Here is a 14,992-nt window from a genome sequence, read left to right as displayed (position 1 = left end):
TAAATGTAATCTTTCACAATATCATCCCTTCCCTCCTCATCCTCTCTGCTCTCCCTCACCTCCCCTCCTCCCTCTTCTTTCACGCCACCTCACTCTCTCTCCCGTCACCCCCCCCCCCCCCCCCCCCCCCCCACACACACACACCGACTCCAACCCCACATTCAAAGACAGTGTCACCACCCACTCCTGTCTCAGGGCCCCCCCCCAACCCCGACACTCCAATCTCCTCGAACTCCGCCAGCAGTCAGTGGCTAGAACCGGGTCACGTGATACCCCCTTTGTCATCCACCCACCCACAACCGACTCGCGACTCCAAGAGGAGACAGATAAATATCGCCACGATTACCCGCCCAGCCAACAATCCCACCGTATATGTCTCTAAGTGAACACCACCACAACAAACACTATCATTAACACAACACCAACTACAACTACCACCACCACCGCCGCCGCCGCAACCACAAACAACCACCTCCTTCTTCTTCGCCATCATTACGTACCTCTAAAGAAATTATTCCCATCAAATTGCACATGATATAAATATAAATCGTTTGATACAGGGAGCCAGTGTCATTTCGTTAGTCTCATCAAACAGGTGTTCAAAAAGTTGTGATTTTACCTCAAGTAACCGACCGACACCATCATCAACAACAACAACAACAACAACAACAACAACAACAACAACAACAACAACAACAACAACATTATCAAAGTGTTGCAAACAACCACAACCTTTATAAACAAAATTAATACTCAGTTTTACCAATTTCTTTGTTAAGTCGGTTTCTTTTTACGGACAATTGGAACAGCCAGGTAAGAATTTCTTGTCATCTCTTGTCCTGTTGCACGAGGAGTCGAGTTTCAAAACCTGCTAAGAGTATTTTTCATAATTTAGAGAAATCTGATCATTTTTATTTATTTATTATCTGGGTTTGTTTTTTTGTTTTGTTTTTTTTTTTTGGGGGGGGGGGGGCAATTAATTTTTTAATTTTTTTTTTACTTAAAGAAGAAAATACGTGTTTCTTTTGCCTCATAAAACAAAACCCTGAGTACTCTAAGAGTTCAACTTTTGTTTGGTGATTCTAAAGTTTTCAATACATTAAACAATAAAGTTAACTTTATTTATTTGGTCATTTATTTAGTGACTTAAAGAGGAAAATTCTTGTCTTCTTTGTTTCTTTGCCTCAAAAATCAAACCAAAACTCAAGTAGGTCTGCCGAAATGACTGGAACTTTAATTGTGTCCGACTTTCTCAATCAGGTGTCATGGCGAGGCCGTAAAACTGATTGATTCTAATGTCGTAATGGTCAGATTAAATACCAATAATAATACAAGTTAACCGATTTTCATGAGATTTCCACGTGTTCGATAGATCGAACCAAAGTGCTAAGTCATCTTCTACCTCGATATGAAACAGCAGGTTTTGAACGTCACCTTCTAATGTCCTGTCAAAACCATTGTGACTTTTACTTGTGTCCCGACTTCCTTTATCCTGTATCATGGCGAGGCCACGCATGCCGAAAACTGATTCTAATGTCGTAATGGTCAGATTAAATACCAACAATAATTTTTAAAAATCTGGGTACTTTGAAAGTTCAGCTTCTTTTTCATGAAATTCCCAAGTGTTGGATAGATCGAACCAAAGTGTTAACTCATCTTCTGTCTAGATATGACTCAGCAGGTTTTGAACTCCACCTCCTCGTGTCCAGTCAAAACCATTGTGACTTTATTTGTGATCCGACTTCCTTGATCCTGTATGATGGCGGGCTGGGCTAGGCAGATGCCGAAAACTGATTCTATTGTCGTAATGACTAGGTCAAATAACAAAATAATATTAATAAGTGATGGAATACTAGCTTCAATTTGTTTTGTGACACATCGTCTCAAAACAGTATTAAGTCGGGATAATTCTGACTCCGAAAAGTGAACTAAGAGATAAAATGATGAGAAGTAGGACCTTAGATTTATTTATTTTTTAACTTAAGCTTTTATATAGCGTAATATCCACTGAACGTTCTCAAAGCGCTTTACAAGTGGTCCCTGGCCAAACAGCAACACTTTATATGTAGGACGGGACATGACCCCTGTTAGACGATATAACATTTTTTTTCCGACAGAGACAACGCTGTTAACGACCAGATACTAATTTTTATTCTCTGTTGTCTTCTGGCACTTTCCTACTCACTTCATCTCTTGTTGTTACTAATTTTACACCCAAGTAGGGTGAGAGAATGTGAATCAAGAGTATTTTCCAAGGACTCAACTATTCGCCGATCGAGGCTCGAACCCAGGACATTCCGATTGGAAAGCGAGTGTCATACCACAAGACCACATAGCTACACATTATGAATTGTATATTGTTTTAGGCAATGCAAGAAATAGTAAGTCCACTATCAAGAAGGGAAATTAACCCCGAGTTTCATATTTGTGGCGATGAATTCAATTTCCCTAATCTACTTCACCCTAATTTTCATACCGCGTTGAGACGATGGGTCACACATAATTTGGCGTAGGATGGTCATGACCATAGAGAATACCGGATCTCCTAGTCTGTGGTGATGACACATCACGGACATCCTTAACCCTTTCCTTACTCACGATTTTCAGAATCTCCCCCAAAATTTCACACCCACCCGACACAAAAATAAATAGTTTTTTCTTACTCAAACAGAAAAGCAACAAATACATTTTATGCACAATATCGATCAGCAAAATGAACTCTACAACACAGTGTCACGTTTTTATAGCCTATAATAAAATATTTTTCTTTAAATTGTGTGATTTACAAGAGAAATCTGAATGATAAAAGTGCCGGTTGGATAATAACGAATGTGACCATTTTCCTATGGTTGGTAAGGAGAGGGTTAAATTGAAAACAACAGGAAGTCAAGGAAATGAATTACTGTCAATGTAAGAATAACACTAGCTTCAAATTGCAGGCCAAAACACACTCAGTCACGAAACGAAAAAGATTTAATCTAAATTATGAACGAGGGACGGGTCGATGACGTCATTGTGTTGTCATTACTAAGCTGATAAAAAGCTGCGGATTGAAAAAAAAAAAAAGAAAAAAATAAACAAAATGCCAAAAATGAAACGTTTCGGGCTTAAACCTCTGCTTCAGCCAATAACAAAAACAGAAAACAACAAGATAAATAAACACATCACGTACAATCCAGATAGTGTGTGTGTGTGGGGGGGGGGGGGGGGGGGGGGCAGATCAAGTATTTGGCAAGTCTAATACTCATAATATTTGTAAGATGTCGAAATTCGATTATAACCCTCTCCTTACCAACTGTAGGAAAACCGTTACATTCGTTACGATACAACCAACATTTTTCTTACTCAAATTTCTTTCGTCCATCGTAAAATTTAACGAAAATGAACAATGTGTTGAAGAGTATGTTTTGCTAAAGAAATTGTGTATCACAAGTATTTTACTGTTTTTGTGTTTGGGTGATAAAAATATTTTTTTGTGTTAGTTGGATGTGAAGTTTTGGAGAAAATGCTGAAAATGGCTTGTAAGGAGAGTTTCAAAAAATGTATCAGCGCCTTTCACGCAACATGTCTTGGGCTACGTGTAAAGAATTGCCGCTGGCTTGGGATCTTTTGTTAAACGCCTTGAGCCTTTATAGTAGATTTAGCTCTATATGATATCTCCATTTAATTATTTTTTAAAAAATCAGACTAGATTATTTTCAAAAATCTGGATTTGATTTGAAAACACGAACAGAACACGTCCAATGAAATCTATTCTGAACGACGGGTCTATGACAGGGCGCTCACATGTGTTAGCCTTGGTCTATGACCTGCAAGTGTTGTGAATAGAAAGCTGCTAGAAGGCTGTGGACTGGATACAGACCTGTACAAAATGATAATATGTCTTCTATTTCTTTTTTACAAAATTAACAAAACACCAACCAAAAAAAAAAAATCTGCATCGTTTTAGACTCAAAATCCTTCTTCGGCAAATGACATGTTAAAAAAGCATAAAAAAACGTTAATAAACAACTGAAAAATCAGAAAGACGACAGACGTGGATTTCGCAAGTCTTTCCCGTAAATTTGTAAATCAATGTCGAAATTTAGAGGGGAAAAAAGGACTATTAATAATGACTTACAGCATATCGTGCTATATATGGTGTTTATTGAGCTTTAAAAATTGATCTTTATATAGCGCAATATCCACTAAATGTGCTCAAAGCGCGTTACAGGGGGTCCCTGGTCAACAGCAAAAATTAACATGTAGGACGGGACATGACGCCTGTTAGGAGATATTACAATTTTTCGGACAAAGGCAACGTTGTTAACGGCCAGGTACTCATTTTACACCTGAGTACAGTGAGAGAATGTAAAGAGCCTTTTCCAAGGACTCAACTATGCGCCGAGCGCGAGGCTCGAACCCAGGACCATCCGATCCGAAAGCGAGTGTCATACCACAAGACCACATAGCCGTATTTATTCATCTTTGCCCTGTAATCCCTTGTAAACGCACTGAACTCTTTATCGGAAACTGCCTTATATAAAATCTCAATATTTAAGAATTATTTTTTGATAAGTCTAAATTATTTTCAAATTTCTGGATTTGATTTTAAAACAAGGAAGATAACTCGTCCTCGTCTGCCCGCAAGATTAGTTGTTGATCTAGGGAGCTCGCCTATACATTGGTCTATATCGTGGAAAATCACGTTCTCAAATTATCTTTAAGATTTAGCTTTTTGCACTCAAAATGTTTCCCATCATCTCAAACGGCTATCATCGAGACGGTGTTTTAAAAAGCGTTTATGGCCAGACATATTGTATTGTATCGTATCGGTTGAGAGCTAATAGGCTTTAAAAAAAAAAAATATGCCCTTCCGTTCCGCCACAACATCATAAAATGTCGACACTAAGGCATTCCACGAAGGAATATAGATAATTCATCAAACAAGATGTCTGATGTCAACAGCAATCACCCATCTTGTCCAAATGAGCCATTTGAGGGTTATTAATCTTGCCCAAGAAAAAAAACAAACCAAAGTGCCTAAATCGGGATTCGAACCCGGGGCCTTCATCCGGGTCATAGTGCAATGCCTTAAACACTCGGCCACTTCGGTCCGCTTTAAGAACGTTTAAATGTTCTTTGTAACTTCCATGCATTAATAAGGTTTTTCACAGTTCCATACACAACATTCGTTGTTGATTTGATCATTGTTGGATCCTACCGCTGTTTCCAATGATCAAAAATCAAATCCACAAATTGTGTCCTATAGTCAAAGATAAATAAAATAATAAATAAAATTGAGCTTTATATAGCGCAATATCCACTAAATTTGCTCAAAGCGCTTTACAAGGGGTCCCTGGTCAACAGCAACATTTAACACGTAGGACGGGACATGCTGCCTGTTAGGCGATATTACAATTTTTCGGACAACGACACCGCTGTTAACGCCCAGGTACTCATTTTACACCTGAGTATGGTGAGAGAATGTGAGTAAAGAGCCTTTCCCAAGGACTCATCTATGCGCCGAGCGCGGGGCTCGAACCCAGGGCCTTCCGATTCGAAAGCGAGTGTCATACCACTAGACCACCTAGCCGAATCCTAGTATAATTCTCCCCATCGACATTCGTTTGACATGTCCTGTTTTATATATTATATCTCTCCTGTCCTTACCGACCTTTCCCACGATTCTCCACAAAACACCAGACCCATCTAAACGTCTAACATCAAAATTGATTTTTAAACCTCTACTCAAAAGAAATAAATAGCTACGTGTACATCACAGAATTAAGTTTTTATTACAGGGATTTTAAAATATGCAAACTTTGTGATTACAACAGAAAACAGATTGAGATGAATTCACAGTATTTCCAAAAAAAAACCATTTTTTTAAATCTGGTGCTGACACGGTAGTTTCGGTGTACCACGCGAGAATGACTCTACCAAAAAAGACTCTAGAGTTAAATTGGCGTACGCGAGGCACACTCTAGAGTCACTCTCGCGGCCGCCAATTTAGCTCTAGTGTCTTTTTGGCGATAGAGTTATTCTGGCGTGGTACACCGGCACTCCAATGATAATCAAGCTGGCTTTCGTGGTTTTTTTCTTTTTTTTTTCTTTTTAAATTTATTTATTTATTTTGTTTTAACCTCAGGAATGGGAGATACCCAATGTTTGTCGTTGCTTTGCCAATTTAGATTTATCTCCGTCTTTTAAATACGACAATAAACAGGTATAGGGATATTAACCTTTAAAAAAAAAAAAAACAAAAACAAAAAAAAAAATACATAAATTAAAAAGTCAAACAAAAACAAAAATTAAAAAATACTAATCAACGTGGCCAAGGAGCGGCCTTTCCTTTCCTGGTTTTAATCAGTCAACTATCACACTCTGGAGAGAAAAAGAAACATATATTGGGAATGAGATTAGCGGAAGAGTAGCGTCCCTTGATTGGACGTCACCTTACAGAGAATTTGGTTTTGAAGTGTCTCAAGCCGCTTTCACCGGATGCGAGGACGAGAGACGCTTGCGCACAACCAACATGACGTCCTCTCTCTCTAATAACTTTTCCGCCGGTGACGTCACAGACTATGGGTGACGTCCAATCAAAGGACGCTACTCTTCCGCTAATCTCAATCCCTGTTGAAAAATTTGGCCAGTAAAACTCGTCCTTCAAATGTCGATCGATTTCAATGACCCTCATCTTGGTAAAAACAAACTCTCAAACCTGGGAATTCCTCGAAAAATTAATGAAGTCTCAGTTTTGAGAGTTTTTGCCAAGATGAGAGTAATTTAAATCAATTTATATTTGAAAGACGGCTTTTCTGGCCAAAGTGTGAAGCACGTGTGTTTCCCGAGTACGTCTGTGAACCGATTGTAACAACAAGAGATTAAGTGAGTAGGAAAGTGCCAGAAGACAATAGACAATTTTAAAACTTCGCGGCGGTGATGGGTTTGAACCCGTGACCTTACTGGTACGACAACTCCGCCTGGCCGGTGAGATAGTGACTCGACTCTACGTATGAGCTACAAACCGGTTTAAGTCACTTTGGGACTCGGACATAAAATGAACAGTTATGCGAAAGTAGGCCGTAATTATGGGTTTTTTTTTTTCGTTTGGACTTTATAGATAGTATGCGCTTGGCTAAGAAGCTCACAACATTGCCATCCGGAAGTATAACTGACGAACACACAAAACTGTGTGTATCCATGAACATTTATAGTCGGGTTAATACAGTTCAGTGAGCATTACTCATAAACGCGGATGGCAAAAAAAAACAATAACAAAGACCTGAATGACGTCATCTTCGAACTATCTATATGAAGTGAGTCCGTCAGTCCATTGGTTGAATATTGTGACGATTTCCACCAGGGTTTGGCATGAACACAAATCTCACCAGGTCAGCATTCTAATAGGGAAAAAACAGTATTCCTTCAGAGCCATAGACCCATGGAGCTGGAGTTTATCCCGGTTTCTATAACGTGAAACGGACGATAGCAATTGTTTGCTATTTTCTGGATAGGACGCTAGTACATCGCAAAGTATTTTCCGCCAGATCAAACAGACCCAGCTACCCATTCACTGCTGGGTGGTAGACAGGGGGGTCAGAAGAAAAAAAAATCTCAACTGCACCCGGAATTGATCTCGGTACCTTTGCGTGTGAAGCGAGTGCTCTACCAACTGAGCTATCCAGTCATTCTACCCCCCCCCCCACCTCCCCCACCACAACCACCACCCTCCATCATTCCCATCATAACTCAATATTTGACTATAACCAACGTAATTGAAAATGAAACCTTTTTCTTGATAGCATCAACGAGGCCACGGGAGATAACCACAGTTTTAATTCACTCAAAATAAACTTCTTCAAATCGATCGATTAAAATGACCCTCATTTTATCCAAACTCATCACACCTGGGCCTTCCTTGGAAACTCCCCTGGAGTCCCAGGTTGGAGAATTATTGACAAGAATGTCGTCATTTCAATTGCTTATATTCTTCTTCTTCTTCTTCTTCTTCTTTTTCTTCTTCTTCTTCTTCTTCTTCTTCTTCTTCTTCTTCTTCTTCTTCTTCTTCTTCTGCTTTTACTTCTTCTTCTTCTTCTTCTTCTTCTTCTTCTTCTTCTTCTTCTTCTTCTTCTTCTTCTTCTTCTTCTTCTTCTTCTTCTTCTTCTTCTTTTATTTTATTTTATTATTATTATTATTATTATTATTATTATTATTATATATTATTATTATTATTATTATTATTATTATTATTATTATTATTATTATTATTATTATATTATTATTATTATTATTATTATTATTATTATTATTATTATTTATTATTATTATTATTATTATTATTATTATTATTATTATTATTATTATTATTATTATTATTATATTATTATTATTATTATTATTATTATTTTATTATTATTATTATCATTATTATTATTATATTATCATTATTATCATTATTATTATTATTATTATTATTATTATTATTATTATTTATTATTATTATTATTATTATTATTATTAATATTATTATTATTATTATCATTATTATTATTATTATTAATATTATTATTATTATTATTATTATTATTATTATTATTATTATTATTATTATTACCATTATTATCATTATCATTATTATCATTATTATTATTATTATTATTATTATTATTATTATTATTATTATTATTATTATTATTATCATTATCATCATTTATTATTATTATTATTATTATTATTATTATTATTATTATTATTATTATTATTATTATTATCAATATTATTATTATTATTATTATTATTATTATTATTATTATTATTATTATTACTATTGTTAATACCCAGGTGTATAGCTCTGTCCATCCGTCTGAATTAGATTCGTTAATCAAAATCCTGGAAATTTGTCTAGAAGATGTGAAAAACTGGATGACAATAAACAGGCTCAAAATGAACGAAGAAAAAACGGAAGTTCTTTTGTGTCATCTTAAAACATTAATAAAAATTGAGTATAAAAATTGTATTACAATTGAAAACGAAAAGGCCATTTTACTGACAGAGCTAGAAATCTGGGTGTTTACTTTGACTCGACCCTTTCCATGCATTGCCATATCGATAATTTATGCAAGACTTTAAACATCGAGCTCGGAAGAATTTCACAATTGGCTATTTTTTTTAGATCAAAAATCTGTTCAAACCCTCATTTCTTCCTTGATGTTTTCTAGACTTGATTACTGTAACATGCTCATGTATTCTATTCCAAATAATGTCCTCAGCAAACTACAGCACATTCAAAATCAAGCGGTAAAATTAGTTTTTGAAAAGGAAAAAAAGTGATCATGTCACACCTTTGTTTTGGACTTTACATCGGCTGCTGTTAGATTTAGGATTACATATAAAATTGCTGTTATGTGCTATAATTATATTAATGAAACTCCTGCCTATATATCAGATTCGATAAATGTTTACACTCCCTCACACTCTTTAAGATCCATCTCTCAATCACGATTATGCGTTCCTACAAAAGGATCTAAGGCCTATGCTGATTGTGCATGTATTCATGCTGCTCCCGCTGTCTGGAATTCTTTACCATTCAGTGTTAGGAGCGGGGTTGTGCATTCCCAGTCATCTTGTAAATAGAAATTAAAATCGCATCTCATGAGAAGCTCACTAGATTAAATAAAACATCCTTTTTTGTAATTTATATATTTGTTACATCAGAAATCTCATGACATAATATAATCTCCCTTTATCCGCCATTATTGTTAAATGTCCTGATATGATTTTATTCAATAATTCATTTTAACCGATATTTTTCGTCTCTGTATGCATATGCATGTTATGGTGAATGTGTGTGTTTTTGTAAGGGTGTGTGTGTGTGTGTGTGTGTGTGTGTGTGTACGCGCGCGCTTGTATAAATGTTTTTAATGATGTTTTACAATTTTGTGCGCCTAGAGCTGTTTTGTCAACGGGATTGGGCGCTATACAAATAACCTTTATTATTATTATTATTATTATTATTATTATTTATTATTATTATTATTATTATTATTATTATTATTATTATTATTATTATCATCATCATTATTATTATTATTATTATTATTATTATTATTATTATTATTATTATTATTATTTTATTATTATATTAATTATTATTATTAATATTATTATTACTATTATTATTATTATAATCATTATTAATATTATTATAACTATTATTATCATATTTGAAGCACTGTTGGTTTTGAGTGAATTAATAGGATGATATTCCTGGTCTAAATGTTGACTACGTGTTGTTTCCGAGTACAGCCGTATTCATGTTTCATTACATTTTAACGCTTTGACCGCCGTTCTACTGAAAGACACGAATTGAAACATTTGGTCAGAAAAGTCGTCATTCTCATATCGATCAATATGAATGACCCTCATCTTGCAAAACTCTCAAACCTGGGACCTCGCGAAGTGCCAGGCTTGCGAGTTTTTGACCAGAAAATACTAGTCCTAATACTACTACACTACTACTACTACTACTACTACTACTACTACTACTACTACTACTACTACTACTACTACTACTACTACTACTACTACTACTACTACTACTACTACTACTACTACTACTACTACTACTACTACTACTACTACTACCACTACTACTACTACTACACTACTACTACTACTACTACTACTATACTACTACTACTACTACTACTACTACTACTACTACTACTACTACGACTACGATTACTGCTACTACTACTACTACTACTACTACTACTACTACTACTACTACTACTACTACTACTACACTACTACTACCACCACCACCAGTACTACTACTGCTAACACCACCACTACTACCGATACTGCTACTACCCCAATTGCTTCTACTTAACTACTGTATGCTAAATCTGTACCCACTGCACAATCTCTACAACATGGATGGTAGTCAGACAATAAACACAACACAACGCCCGCCCTATCACAAAAACCGGTCCCGACAATAAAGCAAGTAAATAGGGGTTATTAAAGATTATAATCCTTGATGAAGTCAAGCAGGGTATCTCCTTGTCAACTCTGGTATCTGCCCCATAGATAAAGATAACAATGGAACTGGCCTGTGTAAGTATGCTTGTGCAAACACAGGAAACATTCACTTGAAATTCGATATGGAAAAATATCTACCCCCCCCCCTTCCCCCCTCTCCTTCCTTCCTTAAAGACACAGTTCATGTTGGCTCCTTTTATTACACAACAATAATGGCCAACAGTTTCATCATTATTACCTCCCCTTCCATCTCTAAAGAGTTTAGGTCGGATCACGATTGCACAATAATGGCCAACAGTTTCATCATTATTACCTCCCCTTCCATCTCTAATGAGTTTAGGTCGGATCACGATTGCACAATAAATGCCAACAGTTTCATCATTATGACCTCCCCGCCCATCTCTCAAGAGTTTAGGTCGGCTCACGATTACACAATAATTGCCAACAGTTTCATCATTATCACCTCTCCATCCATCTCTTAAACCAAAATATTCGTTTCCTTGAGCACTACTGACGCTAGGCTAACTGACCTAAAATGGCGTCACATCACAAGCTTCGGGCTATGCGTTTACGAATGCCACGGTTTGACTCCTAAGAATTGTGATATTTTTATTCTCTTTTATAGATAGTATGCGCTTGGGTAAGAAACTCATATCATTGCCATCCGGAAATATGACGGACCAACACACGAAACTATGTGTAACCATGAAAGTTTATATTCTGGTTAATACAGGTTAGTGAAAATTACTCATAAACGTGGATGGCAAAGAGACTTGAGGGACAATAACTTCATACGGTCTATACTGTCCTTTCCCTATTTCCTGAATTCATCATCATTAACGCTCAACAAATTGCTTTGGTTTTTTCAGAGTCATCAATCAGAAAACGATGAAGTCAAATTCAGTCCTTTCTCAGTCCTCAACTTTATCCTCATCATTTTCATTATCATCATCGTCGACAGCTTTACAGTCGTCATCACCATCGTCCCTGTCTTCGTCCACGTCATCGTCGTTGTCGTCGTCATCATCATCTTCATCATCAGCATCCCCGTCCACAATGAGACACCTCCTCCTCTCAGCGGCCATCCTACTCCTATACGCTAGCAGCTTGTCTCAGGCCTGCTTCATCAGGAACTGTCCCAAGGGAGGGAAGCGAGCCCTGGACACCAGCTTCACTGTTGGACACAGACCTGTAAGTCCGTTTTTTTTCCATCTCCTACAAAAAATTAAAGCTAAAATTGCAGTGCTTTTTACTATTTAACCCTCTCCTTGCCACCCACAGCAAAATCGTCACGTTTGTTACACGACACAATGTAATTCTTTTCTTATTCAGATTTATTTTGGACATCACAAAATATAAAGAATTATCTTTGTTTTATTAATAAGAACGTAAAGTTGTCTTTTTTGTAGAGAGATTGTTTGATGTTAAAAAATCAATTTTTCTGCTAGGTAAGCCGCCATTTTGGGAAAATGCTGAAAATGGTCCGTAATGAGAGTGTTTAAAAGATACAACTAAAATTGAAGACAAAATGTTATCCCATTATGTACGACAATGATATCAGGCCCAAGACTTTTCATGTGCTGACCATTCTGACTTCGAATAAGTGTGGACAAAGATTGAGCTTTTTTGATATTTTTTTTATATAGCGCAATATCCACTTAACGTGCTCAAAGCGCTTTACAAGGAGTCGCTGGCCAACAGCAACACTTGATATGTAGGAAGAGACATGACGCCTGTTAGGCGATATTACAATCTTTATTTGGACAGAGACAACGCTGTTAACGGCCAGGTACTCATTTTACACGTGAATACGGTGAGAGAATGTAAGTAAAGAGCACTTATCCAAGGACTCTATGCGCCGAGCGAGGCTCGAACCCAGGATCATCCGATGTGAAAGGTAGTGTCATACCACAAGACCATATAGCCACACAATAATGATTGGAAAGTCACGTACAGAAATTATTTATGTAGCAGTTTGAAAACAAACAAACAAAAAAGAAACGAAACCAAAACTAAGAACCACGTTGAAGCCACTTGAACGGAGGGAGAGGGGTGGGAATGGGTGGGAGGGGGGGGGGGTAATCTTTTGTCCATCTGGGTGATGAATCAGCGTTTTGACTGATTTTGTAATTGGCTGAAGAAGGGATTAGAGCCGAAAACGTTCATGTATAGTAATTGTTTTCCCTCGTTTTTTTTGTCTTAAAGACGTTCTATTCCATTTTGTGGATAGTATTTTACACGCCACATGTTCTAGGAGCTTAGGAATCACTTTGATGCATGGATAAACTCGATCCAAAAGGTCCCATAATTTAAAAAAGCATTCTCGTTCATCTCTATAATCATTGAATTGACGTTAAGAACAATCAAACCAAAAATACCAAATCGTTAATTCTCATCACGTTTTGGTCCCTACGATTCTTTACTTCCATCTCTTTTAAGTACATTAAAAAATATTTTTTAAAATCATTATGCCCTTCCGCCACGACATCATAAGATGTGATCGTCGCCCAGGCATTCCACGAAGGAATATAGAAAATTCATCAAACAAGATGTCTGATGTCAACAAGAAACATCCATGTTGTCCGAGTGAGCAATTTGGGGGTTAATAATCTTACCCGAGGAAAGAAAAACGAAAGAGCCTGAAGCGGGGCTCGAACCCGGGACCTTCTGTGTCACAGTGCTTTAACCACTCGACTATTTCGCCCCCCTTCATTAAGTTCATTAACCCTTCAAGATACCACCCCCTAGTTGGTCTGTCTCTTTCCTTCATTGTTTACATCAATCCACCACCCCTTACATACAGACTATGTATTTGACTGGCCCCTACCATGGCCCTTGCAAACTAGAATCTACTCACGCCTCGTTGGCTTTGTCATTTACTTCACTCACGACGCCATTGCATCACCGTGGCTTCTTTCTCTGTAAACGTAAACAAGCCTCGTCTGTCTTCACAGGTTTGCCACTGCTTTGGTCAGTCCGCCATCAGCATCACAAACGTTGTTTGTATCACGTGTGTTAAAGACAGAGGCATCTATAGATAGTATGCAGTTGACGTCACTCAGGTCTTTGTTATTGTTTTTTGCCATCCGCGTTTATGAGTAATGCTCACTAAACTGTATTTACCCGACTATAAACGTTCATGGATACACACCGCTTTGTGTGTTTGTCCCTTATAATTCCGGATGGCAATGTTGTGAGCTTCTTTGCCAAGCGCATACTATCTATACTGCCGTAATCAGAAGAAAAAAAAATAACATATTTAAAAATTTGGCCAGAAAACTCGTCCTTCAAATATCAATCGATTTAAATGACCCTCATCTTGGCAAAAACTCTCAAACCTGGGACTACGCGAATCTTTTGAGCTTTTATAGAGCGCAATATCCACTAATCGTGCTTAAAGTGCTTTACAAGGGGTCCCTGGCCAACAGCAACACGTAACATGTAGGACAAGACATGACGCCTGTTAGGCGATATTACAATTTCTTTTCGAACAGAGACAACGCTGTTAACGGCCAGGTACTCATTTTACACCTGAATACGGTGAGAGAATGGAATGTCCATTGACTCAACTATGCGACGAGAGAGCCTCGAACCCAGGACCTTCCGATCCGAAAGCGAGTGCCATGCCACTCGACCACATAGCCGCACATGTATGTACATGTGGGTTCAATACAGCATTAAAATGACCTCCATTTGACTGTCTGGTATTTCTGTCTCGGTAAATGTTGATCATGCTTTCGTCATATGAACGGATAGTGTATGTGGTCAACGACATGTTGTGGTAGGTCGACAAGCGTTTTCTCTCATCGCCTCAAAATAAAATATTGATTTGAAACGGCATTCGTTTTGGGCACATTGAAATCATGTAAGTATAGATAGTATGCGCTTGGCTAAGAAGCTCACAACATTGCCATCCGGAAGTATAACGGACCAACACACAAAACTATGTGTAATCTTAAACGTG

The 14,992-nt window shown here is 37.1% G+C and overlaps 1 protein-coding gene across 1 annotated transcript in view; it reads left to right on the top strand.

The window, feature by feature from the left end:
* The first annotated feature begins 291 nt into the window (after nucleotides 1-291).
* The window catches only part of LOC144966084 (conopressin/neurophysin-like), a 43,221-nt gene continuing 28,520 nt past the window's right edge, over nucleotides 292-14,992 (top strand). Inside the window, exons 1-2 of the mRNA XM_078902145.1 lie at nucleotides 292-813; nucleotides 11,898-12,219. Of these exons, the coding sequence (XP_078758271.1) occupies nucleotides 11,917-12,219 (303 nt within the window). The 5' untranslated portion in view covers nucleotides 292-813; nucleotides 11,898-11,916. The remainder of the gene's footprint in view (nucleotides 814-11,897; nucleotides 12,220-14,992) is intronic.

The sequence above is a fragment of the Berghia stephanieae genome, chromosome 2 (genome assembly GCF_034508935.2).
Source record: "Berghia stephanieae isolate SIO BIC M18660-M18661 chromosome 2, UCSD_Bste_1.3, whole genome shotgun sequence".
Classification (NCBI taxonomy): Eukaryota; Metazoa; Mollusca; class Gastropoda; order Nudibranchia; family Aeolidiidae; genus Berghia; species Berghia stephanieae.
The sequence above is the reverse complement of the archived record's forward strand: the minus strand, read 5'-3'. Positions and strand labels throughout refer to the sequence as shown.